A 22,076-nucleotide genomic window follows, 5' to 3' on the forward strand; every position below is an offset into this window, starting at 1 on the left:
GTACCGGCTCTACCAGAGTCGGAGAATCCCTTCCCGAGAATTCGCGCTCGGGCTGCACCTCGTATTCTGGGGAGGGCACAGTACCTCGCATTTCACAGGACAAACTGGGCAGCAACACCACGGCACCCCGCTCCACGCTTAATGTGGACTTTTGTAACATCAGGCGAATTGACTCCAATTTAAACGCCGTCCACCTACACCTTGAGACGGCGCTGCTGGCCTTGCGTTTCCTTACGGAGACGCAGATATCTCGACATAGCGATACGTCATATTTAACGTACCCTGGGTACAAAATTGAGCATAAATTTTTGCCTCATGCTGGGGTATGTGTGTACGTTATTGATATATATCTGCTGTCACCGTCTCGGCAATTTTGAGGGACCTGTCTACTCTCTGGCTCCGCTTAGATTTAGAGGACCGCGTCCGCATCTATGCGTGTGTCTATAGGTCCCATAGTGATAACGCAGAAACGGATCACCTCATGGGCTGCGTTCAAGCGGCATTTGATGATGTGCTTGCACAGATCCCCTCCACTAAAATCGTCGACTTGGGTGATTTCAACTGGCACAATGCCGAATGGCTTGGATCACGTACCACAGAATACGCAAGGCGATCTGTGCATAATTTTGCATTGGCATATGGTCTGTCCCAATTGATTGAGTCGCCAACGCGGCTCCCGGATGTGGATAGCCACATGCCACCCTTATTAGATCTTCTGCTCACTACACATCCCGATAGTTAACAGGTCTCTGTCGACGCCCCTCTCGGAACGTCTCACCATTGCCTGGTCAGGAGTACAGTGACTATTCGACGCCAACGTCGCAGACCAACAGCGACCCGCCGCGTTTGGCAATACAAGTCAGCAGATTGGGATAGGATGCGTTTATTTTTTGCATCCTACCCCTGGGGCAAGGTTTGTTTCCCTTCGGATGATCCTAGTGCCTGCGCCGTTGCAGTAGCCGATGTGATACTGAAGGGCATGGATATTTTTATACCCAGCTCTGTAGTAGTGATCGGTGGCAGATCATAACCCTGGTTCGATGCGTCAGTTAAGGCAGCATTAGACTGCAAAAAATAGGCGTACCGAACTTGGGTTGCGGCGCTGGTATCAAAGGATCCAAACTGCAAAGTTCTAAAGAGGAAATATAACCGTGCCTCCAGATTTTTTAAGCGGCAAATCGCCCGTGCGAAGTCGCAGCACGTCGTCGAAATCGGCGAGCAGCTTTCCAGTTACCGGACCGGAATACGCAAGTTCTGGTCGTTGACGAAAGCTGCTCTTGGTAACTTCAACCAGCCGTCCATGCCGCCGTTGCACATGAGAAATGACACCCTGGCCCATACGGCAAAAGAGAAAGCCGATCTCCTGTGCACTCTTTTTGCCTCCAACTCGACTCTTGACTACAACGGAAAAACACCGCCGACCATCCCGCGGTGTCAGAGCTCCATGCCTGAAGTACAGTTCAGACAGAAAACTGTTCGGGGAGCTCTATTTTCGTTGGACGTCAGGAAGTCGAGCAGGCCGGATGGCATTTCTCCAATCGTGCTTAGAATATGTGCCCCTGAGTAGACGTCGGTGCTAACGTGTTTATACCGGCACCCTTATTCAAAAGGCGTAGTCCCTGACTCATGGAAGTCAGCCGTTGTCCATCCGATCCCAAAAAAGGAGACAGTTTGGATACGGCAAACTACAGGCCTATTGCTATTACCTCCCTGCTCTTCAAAATCATGGAGAGCATAATTAACCACCAGCTCTTGGTATACCTTGAGGGTCATCTGTTGATCAATGACCGGCAGTACGGCTTTCGCCATGGTCGGTCGGCAGGCGATCTTCTGGTATACTTAACACATAGATGGGCGGCGGCTATTGAAAGCAAGGGGGAAGGCCTGGCAGTTAACCTGGATATAGCGAAGGCCTTTGATCGTGTCACTCCTCTCAAAACTTCCATCATTTGGGCTTTCCGAGAGCTTATGCAAGTGGACCTCCAGCTTCCTAACTGGGCGCAGCAAACAGATTGTTATGGACGGTTGTTGCTCGAATCCCAAGCCCGTGAACGCTGTTATGCCCCAAGGCTGTGTGCTATCTCCCACGCTGTTTTTTCTGCATATCAATGATATATATGATTATATAGCAATGTATGTTGGACACCTCCTAAAGCCGTAAAGGTAATAGGTAAGTAAATATTTGATAATTTTCATATTTGTATGATCCTTTTGCGTATGGGAAGAGATTACATCACGTTTTTGACAATTTTATTATTATTGCAAGGTTTTACTTAACACTTGTTTATCGGTTAGTTGGTATAACTATGTATTTGTATCAATTCAGACTCTGAAAGAAACTTTTATAACACTTCCCGATATGGATATCAAATAAACCTGCACCTACATAACTTCGGTGAGAATGCAATAATATGATATTTTACATAATCTGACCTTGCAGCCAGGATTATCTCTTGAATAGCGAACTTTTCCACAGTTAGTAGCACGATCACGAAATTTTGTATGTAAGTTTAGTTTTGACATCTAATCACGTTTTTATTACGAACTGTTGTTGCAGTGATGATTGTCACCTTACGAGATAAATCCTTATTAATTAGATGTTACGCATGCACGTTATTGGCCAATAGTCAAAATAGGAGGGCATTTTTTTTATGGAATAGCAGAACGGCCTTTAAGGAAGGTGTACGTTTACCTTTTTTTGAAGGTACCCATGTCGTATCATCCCGGAAACACCGCACAAAGAAGCTCATTCCACAGCTTTGTAGTACGAGGAAGAAAGCTCCTTGAAAACCGCATTATGGAGAACCGCTACACATCCAGATGGTGGGGATGATATCCTAACTTGTGGCATATAAGTAAAGCAAAGAAGAAAGTGGACGTAAGCTGCCGTCAGCTAGTTAAGCCCCACAATGTCCATGTGTGCAGCGTGGATCTTTGCGACATAGTGGTGGCTTTGTATTATGACGACGTACAAAAGGCGTTGGCAATGGTATAGTGCAATATTCATCCAAACTCATATGGCGTTAACAAAGATTGGCTGATTTAACGCAAGAATTGTAGGCGCAGAGTGACAAAAAATATGTGCCTGTACATGTTTCGAAACCTTCTTGCATAGAACTGATTTTGATCTCCAGAAATTGCTCTCTCAAACACTCAAGAAGACATTCCTGACATGGGTCGTCAATTTAGTATTTCTGTTATTGTATGTTATCTCATAGTAAACCAAGAGTACCAAATTATAAGGTGTTTGATCTCTTTTTGCGTGCATATAATTTTACGTGATTTGACGTGTTTGTTTGAATAGCGGAAAAAACTTAATAAAACATATAGTTGGGTTCCTATGTAAGACTAAATAAAATATTATGTTAAATTTGATGTATGTTTTTATAAATTTTATACTGTATATAAAAAAGAGCTTGAGCCATTGTGACAACATACCGTAAAGTTACCTAAAATTACAATATATTATGTTCGTTACCGTATGTTCCTATTTATTGAAAATAAAACACATAAAAGATAAAACAAATGCTAATCGCTTCAATCTACTTTTAAAATTGATTTGGTAATGTTCAGAATATATTTTAAATGAAGTTTCAAGCAATTTAAATCACGGAATTCTGGTAATAAACAAATAAAAAAACTTCAAGTGTCAAAGCCAACCTAGCGAAACTTCGGACAAAGAGATTTAAACACTTGAAAAAAGCTATTCACTCTGTTGTATGAAACATGCTATGATTGATAGATTCACAGATTGCGGCTATAATCTTGTAAAACGGAGATAGCTGAAGTCCACTACGTATTAAGTAGCTGTTCACTTTCAAACTTAGCCGGAATATACTTTGTCGCCGATCGCCATACTGTAATCACTACTATTTCAAACTTATATCCAATGATTGCACGTTTCATACTACACTAAATTTCAATTTTTACTTCGGGCCAAAGAGATTTTAAACATTACTTTTACTTCAGTCCCGCCTCTTATTACGTAGTATTTAGATCCTATTTGGCCAAAGCCAAAAGGCAGAGTTGATAGCTTTGTTGCCAATACTAATAGCAAAGAGACTAATAGGGTCTTACAGTTAGGGTTACTACATAAATTATTAGTTCAATTGTTTTATAAATCACAAAATGTAATTAATACGTTTCACTAAAATTATTATAAATTTGTTTAAACAAGACAAGTGCTGACCCAGCAATACCCTGCGCCCGCTCATTGTATGAAGTATCATATAGTAATGAAATGTCATTAACTGAATTAGTTGTATTGCGAGTTTATAGGTATTTCTAAGTCGAAAAAATGTAGGTTCCGAATAAGTCATCGCCAACATATCATATACTAAAACCTTCTCCGACACGCGCTGCATTTAGATTCAGCATGTGTCGTACATGTATTACATGATGGTACATGTATTATTTCAATCGGTTTAGTAATTTTCACAGTATAACCGAAGGAAAAAACCGGCCATACATCTATTAGTACAATAAAGATTGTTGATATAGACTCTGACGTCACAACAACTTCGCGCAAAATGGCGCGTTTGAATAGCCGATATATATTGCCCGAAAAGATTATTTATTTTTTAATTCAATGAGAATATTATTTACAATAATTTGATTGATAGCTTTTAGGATGTAAAAAAACAAATTTAAGTATTTTTTTAAATCATGCTTATGCCCTCTTACTAAAATAGAGTGCGTTCAAAGTTATTTTACCTCTAGCTGTTAGGTTAGCTAACCTGAGCGTAATGTTGCCATATTTAGTTTGTAATAAGATATTTTGTTATCGGGTCGGACGAACGCATTTAAATTAATCTGTATTTGGAATCATCGGTTGTACATAAATTTGCTTACCATCATTTTTGTTATATTTGATATGTAAAGGTAAAATTTCAATTATAATTACATCAGTGTGATATATTTACTATTAATATCATTTTTTTTAATAATAATTAAAATATCAATTGTGAATAAGCATGATTCATGCGGATTGCCGATGATGAATAATCACAATCAGATGAATCATCGTAACAGTTTTCAGATTCTGTATCAGACTCAGCATTCAATTCTATTATGAATCTGTCCATAGCAGTATCCATAAGCCCATCTCTTTCACATAACTTGTCTTCAATGTGCCGCACATGTTTGCATTGTTTTTGCCAGTCTTCTGCAGTGATAGACTGAAAATAATTTTCAGATAAATTAACAATGTTGTTTGTTTCTTGCCCTACATTTTCAATACTCGCCTTTTAACGAGACTCCACTTTTAAAGAGATTCAATTGAGTTTAGCTCACAGTGGTATGGCGGTAATCTCGCCACCTTATGGCTATGAGCTTGAAGCATTTGATCGGCTTCATATATTGGGAGCTTCTTTATGCTCTTTAATAATTTCATGTAGTTGAGATTTTACCATGGTAGGTAGACAAGATAACCCCTCATTTGTTACCCAGTTTTGCATTTCTGCTTTGGTAGAGCTTAATATCGGTGCTTTGTTTAACTTTACCATGTGATAAGGGGCATATGCCATAACTTAATAGTTGGCAAGTTAGGAATTAGTTTTTTCCGAAGCCATTTCTTAAAATTTGTTTTATTCGTGTCATCGTGGTTGTCACCCGATTTTGAGTGGGATTTAAATATTAATAAGGCAGGTGGTATAAATCCCATTTCACCACCTCCATGAACAATTGTCCATCGCACGCCAGTAAAATCGTTTTTAGGACACCTTCTTGCTCCTCCTTGTACCTTGTACCTCGTACCTCCGCTACAATGTCAAGCCTTTCCATAAGGATCTTTCTTTAGAACATCAAGTTTCCAGTAAAATTGGGAAAAAATTTAAAGATGGGTAACCGTAATTTACATATCTTTCACAAAAGCCATTCGTTGACGAACCTTTGCAAATGGAATTAAAGGAGCATTATTTTGTTTTTCTCTTTCACAGAAATTACGCACCGATAATATAATATTTCGTCCGCTACTTTGAATTCTTTTCGGTATGTTAGCAGATGAAATATCACAAATATTAAAGAAAACCGCTAGGAACTAGGTACACAAAACGACTCGACAGGAACACCAACATAATGAAAATACATTATGACTTCTGTCAGAGGTAAAATAACTGAACGGACTGTAGTTCAATGTTGGTTGTCACTGTCAAAATTGGCATATTATCTTATGTCAATTGTCATGTACATATTTGTCATGGGGCACGTTATTTATGTTTTGTTTTATGAGAAATAAAAAATATTGATGTTTTAATCAGTTTTAATGGAATATAAGACTGCAGTTCAATTAAACATAATGTTAAAGATGGTGGGGGTTTCGTGGACAATGCCGAGGCCGTAGAGAAGTGAGGAATGTCTGGCCGCGAAGGTGTAAGGAGTAGCGCTAGGCTGAGTGGAGCGGCAGCGTCCACCTCTAATACCGTGAACAACAGCTCGAATGTCGGCAAAGCACAGCGCGAGGCTGCTGCGGCCCTGCGGCGGGCGAGGGCCGCACGGGCGGTGGAGCGCTCGCGAGAGGTGGAGGACAGCCCCCGCGTGCTGCGAGACAAGTGTCGACAGCTCGCCAAGGCGCTTCAAGAGGCCAAACACCTTGTCGTAAGCAATTATTAAGCATTAATTATATTTCTATAAAGCACAAGATATATAGATGTAATTTTATTTTTTATTAAAGTTTTTCTTTATGAGTTATAGCTCACACAGCCAGATTCTTCAGCCATTAATCTGTATTTTTTATTGCTACTTTATGATAAATTTTGAATACCTGCTCATCATAGGTCTAATTTATAGATACTTCTTAACATTTGTTGGTGTAATCCAAAATTTCCAAATAATTCTGTGTAAATTTGTGCATAATTTAATTAAAGTTAAACCAGTTCTCAATTGTTTTTCACATTTAATTAGTGATTTAAAAACCTATTTTGAATAAAAATATATAAATTTGAAGCATTGTCAATATAATTAATTGTAATGTGTTTATTTATAAAAAATATTAAAACTTAGTGAAAGAAGAATAAAAAAAATTGTAATGACAATTTCATTTTAAATAGTATTCTTTTATTTTATTATTTATCCAGTTACTGGAATAAATTTAGAATATCATATTATAATTATACAGGGCTATTTTAAAACAGTGGGAAAAATAAATAGTGAAATCAAAATCACTATATTCATGTAGGTCAAGGAAATGACACTTATGAATGGCAACAGTTTTCTTTTTTTTTACATTTACCACCACATTGGGAAAGGTTGAGCTTTAATTAGAAGAAGCGGCAAGAAACTCATTGCAACACTTTTAAATCAATATAGGTATATTATATGTAAAGTGTTGCAACAAAAATACTCAATGCCTAACATGAGAATGCCAAAAAAGTAAATGTAAATTAATATGTGCTCAGTTTGTATAATAAATTAAATCTAGGAAGTGACATGGCAGAATTACTCCCATATCTCATTCCGCACCTATGTTCAAAATATCTTGTCCCTTTCCAACATCCTAATATGATGCAATCTCGCACCCGATTGGTTAATTGGCTGCTAATCGACGCATCACACCACGAGCAGTTTATGGCACTCACTTATTGAAAATTCGCCTAACCATTTCGATGCTCGCACAACATATAATTACTGAAGAAGTAGTTATCAAAGGTGCCTTTGTAACAATTAATTGATATTTGAGAATACTTTATATAAACGCCGGCCGGCTAATTGAGTGAACCATAGTAGGAAATGATATATTTTTTAGTGCTGTGTGAACTAGTGGCGGCGCAATTCCTTCGAGACATTAAGACAAGTGAGTTGCATGCATGTCCTTTACCACCTTATCTTTAGTTCTGTCAGTCACTTAAAAACCTATTGTGATTTGGAGGAAAACACTGAACCAACGTTTAATAACGCATAAATACAGTCCACTTGAAATATTAACAGAATATGGTAATTAAAAAACCTCCAATTATTACTAAATAAATAAAAAAAAAATTAATCACCAATATGTAAAAATAAAGGGTACTGAATACAGTAGATGCATAAATACACACACACCATAAATAAATAAAGATATTTTGAGAGCATTCTATTAGCAATTATATAGTATATACTAGCGGACCTGCCAGACGTTGTCCTGTACATACATCTTAAATTTGAAAAATCGGTCCAGCCATTACGAGGAGTTCATTAACATACACATAAGCAGGATAATTATATTCTATGGACGGAATTGAGAATCTAAACCAATCTCAAATTCACTTGAACACACAAAAAAAACATCATAATCCGTCCAGCCGTTTAGGAGGTAGTTCAATTGTGAATCTAAATTATTTTCGAATCTACCTGAAGACACACAGAAAGTTTCATTAAAATCGGTCCAGCTGTTTAGCAGGAGTTCAGTTACAACAGACACATAAAAGAAATATATATATTAAGATTGTAATCAGAGTAGAACACTATGTTGTAGTTATTATAATAATATTTAACATTACTTTTACTCTGGGTTGCAGACTCTGGGTTGGAGTGCCAGCAAAAGTGAAAACTTAAACATTATTGTGCATTTTGGAATGGCTAGGGAATAATTTTGCACATATTTCTTTATTTATCAGTATAAAAGTACTAGCATTTATGTGGTTTTAAATGCAATATTCATTTATTTCTCTATCATCATACAAATTTTCAATCAGGCCATGTGTCCTGATGAGAGTTAAACATTTTATACCCATCCCAAAAAGTGCTCAATATGCTGCTTAAGATAAATTACTATGAAGATGTAAGCATAAGAGTTAATGTTGCATGGAAAAAATATTGGTCCCAAAATTAACTGTGATGGAGACCCACACACATATTAGTCTACTCCCTAGTCTGATATGCAGAATGGACCCAATCCTCCAATTATTGTATTAAATAGTCTACATAATACTCCCTCTCATCAGGTGTACACTGGAGCTGGTATCAGCACAGCTGCTGATATCCCCGACTATAGAGGACCACAAGGAGTTTGGACACGCTTGCAGAGAGGAGAATCTGTCGGGTATTACTTTGTACCTAATACTTTGAAATGTTATTTAGGTGAATGAAAAACAGATTATTTTTAAATATCTCATGAAACTCTTAAGTCCTTCTTATATACCCATTCAATTTATATACTAAAAAAAGGTAGTAGGAAGGAAAGATCTAGGTGTGACATTTGTCCAAAAGTTTACCTTCCATGACCATATAATAACAGTCACTCAAGAGTCATTTATGAGACTAGGGTTCATATTTAGGAATGTGCGATATTGCCACATCGTCAATATAATATAATGGCTTTACAGGAGGCCTTGTGCGTAGTAATCCCTATGAAGTAACCTATTCCCTTATGCTGGAGAAAGTACAAAAAGCATTTTTGTGTTTCCTGTATAAGCAGATACTGGGTTGGTTACTACCCGTACTTGTACCTGACGGCGTATCTCATCGGTTGCTTTGGATACAACACTCTAGAAAACAGACAGGCTCTCAACCAAACAACTACCTTACTTAAAGTTAGCCGGGGCTTAATAGTTTCCCGACCAATATTTAAAAAATGGAGAAGCATAAAAATGCAAAACATATTAGAGGTCACTGCAATCCAAATTTTAATATAAAATATTTTTTTTTAAGTAGGTGAAATGGTTGTGTTTCGTTTTTCGTACTTAGATCAAGAGCCGACCACAAAAAAGTTGTTTGTTAATGTTAATAATAGGGATTAAAGTATGAAAATGCCATTTTATTGTAATAGGTACTTCAATGAACCTTCATCATTTCAGATATTTGAGGGAATCTTTTCTCACATGGTACCTATTCTATTCTATTCTATTTAGTGGCTTCTGTGGAAAGGGCACCACAAGTCGCCAATGTCACGTTTCAGTAGACCACCAAGCTCAGAGTGTGATTTGATCGGTGTAAACGAATTTACAAGTGATTATGGTAATGATCAGAGCCCAGATTCAAAACAGATTTATTTTCTTATTATACCTGAAACAAATATACATGCTGTTAGATTATAATGGACAATCACTGATAATTGGGTTTTTGAAAAAAAAAAAAATATTGATTTTTTTTATGTATTTTAAAACTTTATTATTAATAATATTAAAATATAATGCAAAAAACTTCAAAAAAAATTTTTTTCAATTAATTATAAACAATTAAAAATTGATGAAATTTAAATAAAAATCACGTGACTATAAACGCGCCATGATTGGTCACCATAGTTGTGACGTCATAATGTTATAGCTATTTAATAACAGTACAGCGTTTACGGCTATTACACGTGTCTAGACAATAATATTAAAAATTTATTGCTAAAATACGAGTTGTTAGTTGGTTTCGATTAGCTATGTGTGATAATGGATTTATTAAGGCAAAGTCTGATAATATTCCTGATGTTGATATATTTATGATCACTGATTTTTAAAAAAATGACGTTCGGTTTAATTCTGCTGAAGTTCGAGGTGCCAAGGCATCAAGGTAAGTTTGTTAAAAAATAATATAATAAATGAAAATATTTAATTATTTATTCTCCATTACATTAAATATAATTATTTATTTCATAAATTGCAGAGCATCGCGTGAGAGTTACGGCGACAAAGCTATAGGTTATGTTCAACTAAGTCGTAAAAATAATATTTGTATTATTATTATAAAAAATTTATTTACTGAACTTTACTTAAATATATAATAATTATTTGATTTATATACTTAGATAAATAATAATTAATAAAAATGGTATTAAGAAATACTTACATCGAAATGATATTCACAACAAAAAAAAATCGATTATGTTTGGGGATTATCACGGTGCACTGCTTGAAACCATTTATTTCGACGTTTGTCATCTTGGGGAACATTTAAAAACATTTTATCAGGAGTTGCCTTTGTAGTATTCTTACATAATGGTACAAAACAAGAACGATAACTTTTGAGGTTCGACATTTTTAATATAAATTTAAATATTTAATAATGACAACAAAATTAAATAGATCAAAACACTGTATTTATTATTTTTCTATCAACTGCAATGAGTGAAAACTAACATTATGACGTCACACGCGCTCGGGTTTGTTCGGGTGTTGTCGGCGTGTCTTCGGTACTGGATTCAATTTTTTTTTTTTATTTTGAAATAACTTTTGAATTATTGCGAAAAAAAAAATAGTTTTGTTATAAAACTAATATATAATCTTTCCATTTATCACAAAAAAAAATTTTTTCAAAAACCCAATTATATAAAACATTTATTGTGTTACTTATAACTTAATATTATTTTGTTTAATATATTTATTTGTTTAATATAAAAGGAGGCATTTCATGGAGGTGGGGCGGGGAATTTCAGGAGGGAAAATTTTTACGAATGGTCTAAATTTCCCTCATCAAGTCCACAGTCACATAGAGAATGGTCTCTAATTCTTAGTTTGGCTAGGAATACTGGATTGCAAGAGTGGTTTAAGCTTAACCGGCAAACTATTGATATTATTGATTTATTGGGGAATCTAAATTTCGAGAGCCACGGTTTTAAAGGGATTGCGGGTTGTATATCACCAAAAGACGCCTTTAGAAGTTTTGGAAATCTGCCAGATGTTGGACCAACTCTCAAACATATTTGTTTTCAAGGTCATGAGAGAAGATTTGAGAATGTTGTTGGGAACCTGTATGAGCAGCTGACCTGGCACAAGCCACATGGTACCTATGTAGTTCTTTTGAAATATGTGCAACACTCGATTATCCACATTCTCGAACTAATACTCGTATTATTAATGTTGTGTTTGGAGAGGGGACTGCTAATGAACTCACCGTGCCATTTTGGTTTAAACGTTTTCGTGATGGAAACTTTCATGTGAAGAATGAACCACGTGGAAGACCGCCCGCACAGGTGAATAACAAGAAGTGAAAGAGATGGTGGAAGCCGATCCGAGCCAAACTATCCAAGAATTTGCGACATGGTTTAACGTTACCTTACCAACAATATTTACTCATTTGCGTCAAATCAATAAAAAAAAAGATAAATGAGTGCTGCATGATTTGACTGATTTTCAGAAAGAAACGCGTGTTGAAACTTGTGTTGCCTTGTTGAATCGATATAGAAATGAAGGAATATTGGATGTGACATGCGATGAAAAGTGGATTTTTTACGATAACCGTAAGCAAAAAATGCAATGGCTGACCCCAGGTCAAACGCCGCAACAGTGTCCCAAAGCAAAGCTTACCATTAAAAAGGTAATGATAACTGGTGGTCTCAGCATGGTGTTATTCATTAAAGCTTTATCCGATCTAGTCAAGAAACAAGGGCAGATGTCTAATTGTGCCGAACTCCGAACAATGATAGCAAAACTAGCAGTGAAACAGTTAGTAGTTACTTAGTACTTTATCGTATTTTTGCTTGCAGCCGCGTGGAGGTGTCGCGTGCACGTCCCACGTACACACACATGGCTCTGACGGCGCTGTGGCGGCGCGGCTCGCTCAAGTTCGTGGTGTCCCAGAACTGCGACGGGCTGCACGTGCGCGCCGGGCTGCCGCGCCGCGCGCTCGCCGAGCTGCACGGAGACATGTTCGCCGAGCGCTGCGCCGCCTGCCGCCGCGTGTACCTGCGCGCCTTCGACACCACGGAGCGCACGGCGCGCCACGCGCACGCCACGCGGCGCCTGTGCCACGACTGCGGCCGCGAGCTGCGCGACACCATCGTGCACTTCGGCGAGCGAGGCCGCGCCGCCTGGCCGCTCAACTGGGCCGGCGCGCTGCGGCACGCCGCCGCCGCCGACGTCGTGCTCTGTCTGGGCTCCAGTCTGAAGGTTATTATCACCATGTTCGAACTGATATCACAAATGTTGCTGTATGCAAGGACCACCACACCCAGTCTCCCACCTTACATATCGACAACACCTCATTAAGATCTCTGGAATCGCTATCTACACCATCATGAGTCTGTACTTATCATCTCTATGACTAAATACCGATGTGGCATCATATATCACATCTGCCACCACTATACTATGTTACGTTCTAACGGATGTTCCCCGCTGCAGGTGCTGCGGCGTTACCCTCGCCTGTGGCGCATGCAGCGCGCGCCGCACGCGCGGCCCGCTCTCTACATCGTGAACCTGCAGTGGACGCCCAAGGACGCCGTGGCCGCGCTCAAGATCAACGCGCGCTGCGACGCCGTCATGCGGCACGTGGCGCGGCGCCTGAGGCTGCGCGTGCCCCGCTACGACGCGCGCGCTGACCCGCTGCTGGCGCACGCCGAGCCGCTCGCCGAGCCCGAGGCGCACACGTCGCGCCGCGCGCCCGCCGCCGCCGCCGCCACCGCCGCCGCCGCGGCCGCCGCGCCGCTGTACTACCCGCTGTCGTCGCCCTCCGACAGCGCCAGCTCCGACGACGAGGTGCCGCTGTGTCGGTTGGTGAAGCGTGTGCGGCCGCGGCCCTGCCCGCCACTGCTCCGCTCCTTCAGGGTGGGTTCATATGTACTTATGTCTATCAATCACATTGCTTTACCATTTTGATCAATTTATACCACACATCAAATTTTTACCACTAATCTGTTATCATTTATTACATTACACGACTGCAGGTATTGACGGAGGTGGACAAGTATATGCTGTTTTCACGGATTTTAGAAAAGCATTTTACCAAATTGATTACAAATACTATTACAAAAACTTCTATTTGCTGGAATGCATGGAAATCTATTCAGATGATTCACCTCTTACATTGAAAATAGGTCTCAACAAGTTGTTGTAAAAGGCTATGCCTCTTCTTGGATTACTGTTTGTTCTGGAGTGCCACAAGGCTCATTGCTAGGCCCTCTACTATTACATATATTCATAAATGATGTAGCCGGTTGCTTTGAAAGATCCAATTTTTTGCTGTATGCTGATGATATGAAAGCATTTTACATTATACTAATTCATACAATGAATGTAAAGTGATGCACCAAAACTGCTCAAACGTTTTTACATACTTGTGTAAGTTAAAAGATGCCCAATAAACTTAGCAACCTTATGTCCATGCTTTAAAGTTCCAAATCAACTTGCTTAATCTCTAGACTATTTTTGAGTCTTGCCCTCTAGTATTGAGAGCAAGCAAATATGACATCTATTTCAATCAAGTAACTAAATATATTATATAATAGAGTAATAAATACCAGGATTAAACAAAAACTTATTAAGCCTACTATTGGCTATTATTTATGTTATAATATATACAATATAGCTCGGGTTAAAGTTTTGGTTGAACACATCTCTTTATTGATTTTAAAATGTAAAATGATAGGAACACTCATGAGTTGAAATAAGCTTAAACTTTGAGCCACAATAAATAAGCATTTCCCAAAGTTACATATAGTATGATAAATTAATTAAATTGCAAATAATATGCGAGGTTCATTATATCTACTTTTGTGTGACTATGCAACGTTAATGTTATATTCCAGGTCAGCATGTGTGCAGGTGACGCCACCATCTTGTTGCGAGCGGAGCACGCCCCGGCTGAGGCACCGCCCCCACCTCCCGAGCCTCCGCCCCTCGCCACACCCACTACGGCGCTCCGACAGTTCCGCATCAGGCGACCCATTCCCAACGGAACTCTACCTCACATCAATGGGACTAGATCGGATAACTTTGAAATTAATACTATTTTGGACAAAAAATATATTAAACCTGACCTGGAAATAAACGGCACCCTGAAAAATTATGAAATTGATGCAGCAAAGAAACGTATTATTACATCCCCTATGGAAATAAGTAGTTCGCAGTTGGGCAAATCAGGACTAGACGTCGCTCCATATGAAAGAATGAGTGGAGCTGCCCGGTTACCAAATAGTCCCGACATTAAAAGAAAATTCATAATAAACCCCGAGCCCTCTGTGCATATCAATGGAGTTGATTTAACAAATGCATGTGTCACTATGGAAAGTAAACATGATGAAACTAAAGAAGTATTCACAAAACAAATTCATCTAATAAAACCGGACATTGCTCATGCTGAAAATAAAATTGATGAAACGAAAGTTGACATCAAACAAATTAATGAACATCTCAGCAAATCTCTCGGCCCAGAAGGAATTGATAAAATAAAACTTCCCATTACTTCTTGTGAAAAGTATATCGATGAAACAAAACCTTCCATCTCACCTGAAAAATATGAAATAAATGAATCAAAACTAGTGATTTCACATTGCGATAATGTAACTAATGTCACAAATCTCCCAGTAGTGAATAAAAAACTGATCAAGGCCTCATCGCCCGCCACACCTGACAAACAACATGACGACCCGACTTGGGTAATTGGATCAAAGTTACGCAAGTTGTTAGAATTTCGACCAAAGACTGAACCAGAACCACCAGAAAGTGATATGTCTTTGAATCAGATCGAGTTGAAGAGCGAAGAAGAGCCCGAGAACGCGATTCGGGACGCGAGCGCTAGTCTAGCCGCTGCCATTATTCGACGAGCTGTATTGATGTGTCGAGCCCACCTCTACTCCGGCCTGCATACCATAATAACCCCCGTGCCTGTCGCTCCCAGTATCGTTCCCAATCCGTCGCTTAAGTCTCCAGGAAACGTAGAATGCGAACAGAAGACTGAACGAGAGTGGATGAAGGCGGAATGCGATTGGTGCGCGCGGCGGTACGCTTCGCGCCGTTGTCTCTGGTACGGGCCGCCCAGACTCACGCCTCTAGAGCGCCGCGCGTGGCGTCGAGAACAGAACCGGCGATATCTGTGCGGCTGTTGCGGAGATGACGGAGCGGGCAACGGCGGAAGTGACAGCGGCTGGTACGGCAAGGGTTACCGAAAAGGGCGGCGGAAACGGAGGTAGCATTCGCCCGGCGCCCCGGAGCGCCACTAAACTTTTTCAAAATACTTTAAGTGAACAAGATCTCAGTGTGGTTGAAATGATCTTCCAAGGTGTAAATTTTAATGTTTTATCTCACTCTTCAATTATTTTCAGTCAGAAGAAAGACAGCTTAACAATGATTATTTCTGAGTTAGTAATTGTTATTCGTAAGAAGGTAGATGTATAAGTTGTACAACAAATGTAATCTGAGAATTAACTCAAGTTTAAAACAGCATGTCTGCATATGAATTCAATTTTATGTTCAAAATCTTAGGAACACTTGGCTAGGTTTCAGAATAACAGGAATAAAAGTACACCAGTGTAGACCACTCTGTCTAAGTTTACTTACTCATGAATTTTTTCATATATAAATGACTTAAACAAAACATTAACAATATGAATAAGAATCATAATCAATTATCATCATTTGTGGCTAATAAATTTTTGTCCAAGAACTTCATGAAATGACACATTCGGACATATTCGGAGAATTGCTATCAATTACAATTAGTTTTATGACTGTTATACATACAGTATGACTGATCGGACACTCGCGATATTCAAGGTACTCGTTATTCTATTCTCGTTCGAATTATGTTATAAATTAGGTACTTTATCGTATAACAAACTTCGCTATATATCAATTGAGTGTGGGTACATCACCGCACTGCGGTCTTTAGCGCAAGCACCGACAGGTCCGTGTGTAATTGATTACTTAACTTTGGGTTAACTTTACAACGTAGAAAATTTATTGAAGTAGTCAATTACGGGTTACGGCAGTCTCACGCGTTCCCCTTCCCCGCAACACCTCTCTCACCCCGTGGGAGGGTCGCGTTCTCGTAGAAGTTTAGTTTTTTTTTCTTCATATAGATCGCCTTATTTCATATCTTCGAGTATTGTTTGTTTCTTGCCAGTTATGCTGTTTAATCTTTACTTAGACTTACACTGGGAGTAAAGTAATACGAAAATAAAATAATTTATAAAATTCATGTAATTTTAGCAAAATTTTTATATGAGATTTTTTCGTTAGTTACTTTTTATTATTTACTTATGTAACCAGATGTGTTTTAGCCTTTGCAGGTTAACGTTTTCGGTGTGACCCAGTGAAGTAATAAATTACTTGAAAGCTGAAATGAACTTGAGTTAGATTATGAAGACATTATTATGTCTGCATGAGCAGTGACTGAATGTATATTTCGATGAGAGAACATTGTAAATATTATAATAAGTGTGTGTGTGTGTGTTTGTATTTATTTTGTGTGTGTTGTTGATTCTTATTATCAATGGGCATGATGACAGTGTTGATGAATAAAGGAATAATTGATTGTTTTAAGAACAAATATATGGTGAAACGATTCAAAAAATATGAGCATATTTGATATAAATAATATGATTAAAAAGGATATTCGTCTTCGATATGTTAGTCTAAAATTCGGCAGTCGCCCATGTCCTTGAAATGACGTCACGGCTCAATAATCACTACAGCGTCGCTTGACTTTTGGTTGTTATAATACGCGTAATTATTGACTCATGAGGTGAGGTGACGTCATAACTGGCCACCATGACTATCACGGTCGTTTTCCCGTGTAATTCAAAGAAGACTGTCATAAATACAGTAATTTGTACTACAGTTTATTTTATTGCTGAAATAAGATATTTTTATAAGTATAGAAGAGTAATCTATAATCTCGTATCATGCCTATAAATTTGAATTAATATGTTATATCGCAACAAACTACCATAACTTTTATAGCAACCTTTGAGTGACCACAGAAGTAGAGTTATATATAATATGTCGTAGGTATAATATAGTCAAAGCCGTGATATTACAATTTCACTAATGATATTATAATTTCCGTGCGTTGTGATTAACAGTGTTAATTTGTTTTTGAGAGCTGAACAGGGGCCGATTTGCTTAGATCACAATTAGTTGATTACACTGCTGCATAACAAAAAATAACGACTATACAATAACTACAAGAAACATACCAATCAGAGACGCCCTCATAAACTAATGACCAGTAAAATTGTCAAAATATCATTGCCTTACAATATCACTATAGTCTTCCCCTGACATTAGAATGTCACTAAAACCAGGCCGTTAAATTGTAAGAAATTAGGTCGATGGACAATCCACCGTGTAATAATAATATTATGGCATTGACAATATACCTGTGACATATAAATCATGATACAACAATAACTGACATCATATATAAGGATTTATATCTAGTGTAAAAATAGCAAGACATAATAACAAGTGTTATAAGCAAAATTATTTAAAACTGTACATAATATACATTTTGATATAGCTATTATCTGTGGTTGCTTGTTTATACTGTTAGATGTATCTGTGATGGGCTAAAAGAGCATTAAAACATAAAAATCTGTTTATTATTAATGAAATAAGAATGAACGCAGCTTTTTAGTTCATATTGTTACATACATAACGGAGAAATTATAAGGTGTAATTACATTGACTGTGTCATTTCTGTTGGAATGGATTCTAGGAATGGTATTTTATTGCATTGAATATTCAGTGATATTTTTAATGAACAAATAATATGAGAATTGAAATTAGAATAAGTATTAACTGTATTTGTGAAGTTGTAAAGTGTGTTATTATCTTCAAGGAACTGTGATTGTGTGAATCATATTATCGTAACGTGTCTCAAATAATGGCGCCTGTTGCCCGCACGGTGATGACATCTGTGTACCCTAATTATCTTTTTGTTTTACTAAAAATAATACAATTTATACCCTGGCACGCATATTTTTTATTTTATTTATTAAAGTAATAAATTCTTGCTTTTACCATGATGAAATTTTAATATGAACAATTTTACTTGACATGAATTTAAAATTAGGACTGTTGAAAATATATTAAATTGACATCTCGAATATTGCCTGTTCAAAAAGTTGTTTATAGTTATGGAATCTGCTGTTTTTGACACTGTATCTTAAGAATGTTATGGTAAAATCTGAATATGATTTTTATACTGTCATTATAATGGATAAATTGTACAATAAATCAAATTAATATTTAATTTGATAGGTATACTTATTAATATGACATCACAATTCACAATGGAGGTGTTGAACATTTTTAATATTAGTATACAAATAGTACCGAACAATATTTATAAGGTGAGTTGTGATAAATGCGCATTGTCGACATCTTAATGAAATAATGATAAGTAATTGTACCACATTTTCCGAAAAGCGAGCTTAAATACTTTTAAGCTGTACAATGTACAATGGAAAGATGGAGTTAATTCTAAAATACATTTACAATATAAACATTATAATCGTGTATTCGAGTATTCAAAATTTTGCTCTGATTTCACCCCTTTAGTCAAAAGTTTGCCAAAATGTGTGTTATTCATACCCTAACGCAGTGTTTCCCAAACATTGATTGCCATGGCCGGGTAATTTTCACACTGGCTCTTCTTGAACCACTTTATACTTTTAAACCCAACCTGGTTTCAGTAGGTATAATAATAATAATAATAAATCATTTATTTTCATTCACCCATTTATGTACAAACAATCTTAACTTAAATTACACTACATTGTTAAGTTTAATTAAATTACAGATAAAATTACAGTTAAAAATTTAAGATATGTCATAATCACAATAAAAAATTATTTTTTAATAATAATTAATTATTTTAATTCAATGAAAAATAAAAATCCATAATAATTGTTAGTAAAATGTCCTATATTATGTTAGTATAATTATAATAATAATAATATGTAATTATATATAAAAAATTGGTATCGCTTTAGTCACAAAATTTTAGTACGAATTAGTATGGAATTCCAGCTTATTTGTATATTTCTTTTATGGTCTTTTTTTAAAAACAACGCGGGAATGTCGCGACTCGGTATTTTATTTTGATGGCCATACCATCCGGGTCATGACCTGGCAAATGGGAAACGCTGTCCTAACTTAACAGTTCATTTCAAATATTGTACTTAAAGAGAAACTCAAATGTAGTTTGCCAATTGAATTACACACATTTTTTATAAAACAAAGAGGGGACAAACGAGCATACGCGTCACTTGATGTTAGGTGATCACCGCGGTCTATACTATCTAGTAACACCAGAGGAATGACCTTTGGTGTGTCAAAAACCGGTGAAAGTACTCACAGTGTCTCGAAACTAGACAATGATGTGTGTTATTAGTGAATGCGCTCTGAGGATCGCCTCCTGTTGTAACTCTCGTCGTTGTAAAACATGTAATAAATATAAGTATTATAGAATTGGTAATAATATTTTAATGTAGGTAATTCTTTATTTGTTTAAAAATAATAATTTCTGGCTTGTCTTTGTAAAATTCTTGATTTTCTGATCTGATTCCCATTTTTTTAAGTAGTGAATATGAACAAAGTAGTAAGTACATGTTTATAAATTACACATTAACAATTGAATTTTAAAAATCAATTAAAAAAATACAGTATTTTTAAGAGGAACTGACTTCTCATTTCATAATTGGTAATATTAATTTATTACGGTATTGTGCCATGTTAAAGTATTTAACCAGTTGGAGATGGTATTGCAGAGATTTATTTTCTGTAACAAGTTTGAGGTGTAATTTCGTACATTCCTCATTTACGAAATCTGTAACATCAGACATGAGTCACATCAGACAGGAATGTGATAATATTTTTCGAATAAATAAACTCTGGTGGCCATGAAGTACGAATACCACATTTTGGCTTCGCAAAACTTTGCAGTGGTCGTAGAAGAAGCTAATAATAATTATTATTTAGTACTTTGTCGGCGCATCGTTAATGATTTTACGGCGAGCCAAGCAGCAAGTTACTTTTGCTGAATATTATTTATTGATGAAGTTTGCACGTCGGCTTGTATTTCATTATAAAATTGTATACATTTACTGTTATATTTTTTTTTTGTATTTTATGAAACTGATTGGAATTGGTAACCAGCAACTACTTTTAGCTTTATAATTATTAACTTTGAGACAGAACTACAATTTTGTGCTTAAATGTGACGAAGTTTGTGAACGTCGTAAATCTTACTACATTTACGACGTTAATAATGGCTGACATGAAGGGCTTTAATTTGTGCGCAATCCTTTTTATTAGTGAGCACAACTTAGTCTCTCAGTTCTACCCAGTGGCTGGTTACACATTTATATGACTCTGAAACCCCATGCCAAATTCGTCTCCACTGGTTAATTACTATAAAAAGTGTCATACAACGTGTACAGGCTTCATCTTGTTTGTAGTTTCGTTGCAAGGCGGTAAAAAGTGATACTTAATTTGTTTAAATTAATTATAATAATTTGTAATTTATTTTTATTAAATTGATAATAATAGTTGCCGCGAAGCTGACGAGTGTGAATTATGTATTGTACATATTATATGGTATTGATTTATAAATTAATGTGTGGTCCCGCTGTGGCGGGAAACTGAAAAATGTTTTTGTTAATAATAAATAAAATTAAGATGTTTTAAATTTCTTTCTAAAGTGCTATTTAGCTGTCAGTGTGTTGTGTCAAATTATATTTTGGTGTATATTTTATTCTTAGTTAAACAACTCGAACTTTAGGTGCCTATATACATATTTTTTTTACTAAAGTAAAGTTTTGCCAACTTAACGAATACTCTTATTGAATACGATTATACAAAATTCAAATAATTCCAGTTTTACATTTTATATCCCGCCACAGTGACCGACGTATCATGTTATTGTTATAAATATGAGTGTGTATAGTGATATAAGACTGTGACTGCCTAAGATATCGATCGATGAGAACACATTATCTTTAAAATTTAAATATAAAATAATGCCTCCCTTCGGCCTTTTATTTAATAATTATCCAAATAGATGGCACTCTGTGATGTTACACGTCCAAAAGAACTTTCCCGCTAACATGACTAGCTAACCGCGAACATCGACCGCTTACCATCATCAGCCACCTGTCATGGTACTGTTTCCGTAATTTAACTCCCAATTGGTTCCATTTTGCATGCATCGGCCAGTTAATTCAACCAGTCCAGCAACTCCCGTATGTGCAGAACTATCCTTGATGTTCCTACATAGGTATGTGGCAGGGAAGCGATGGCTGGTCATGCATCATGCTCATAAACAGGCGATGCTTATGGTGCCAGTTGGATCCTGTCTTCGGGGATTTTTACTTTGATATTGATAATATACCAATTTATCAGTTTAAATATATAATTGCTCACATAATAACTTTACTTATTTACAGTATATGC

The 22,076-nt window shown here is 36.9% G+C and overlaps 1 protein-coding gene across 1 annotated transcript; it reads left to right on the forward strand.

The window, feature by feature from the left end:
- Positions 1-6,201: 6,201 nt before the first annotated feature.
- Positions 6,202-21,651, forward strand: LOC126969622 (uncharacterized). The gene is made up of 5 exons (XM_050815169.1): positions 6,202-6,594; positions 8,919-9,016; positions 12,386-12,788; positions 13,023-13,445; positions 14,426-21,651. The coding sequence occupies exons 1-5, from the start codon at positions 6,352-6,354 to the stop codon at positions 15,806-15,808; spliced, it is 2,550 nt and encodes an 849-aa protein (XP_050671126.1). The 5' UTR covers positions 6,202-6,351; the 3' UTR covers positions 15,809-21,651.
- The last annotated feature ends 425 nt before the right edge of the window (positions 21,652-22,076 follow it).

This window comes from Leptidea sinapis, chromosome 18 (assembly GCF_905404315.1).
Source record: "Leptidea sinapis chromosome 18, ilLepSina1.1, whole genome shotgun sequence".
NCBI lineage: Eukaryota > Metazoa > Arthropoda > Insecta > Lepidoptera > Pieridae > Leptidea > Leptidea sinapis.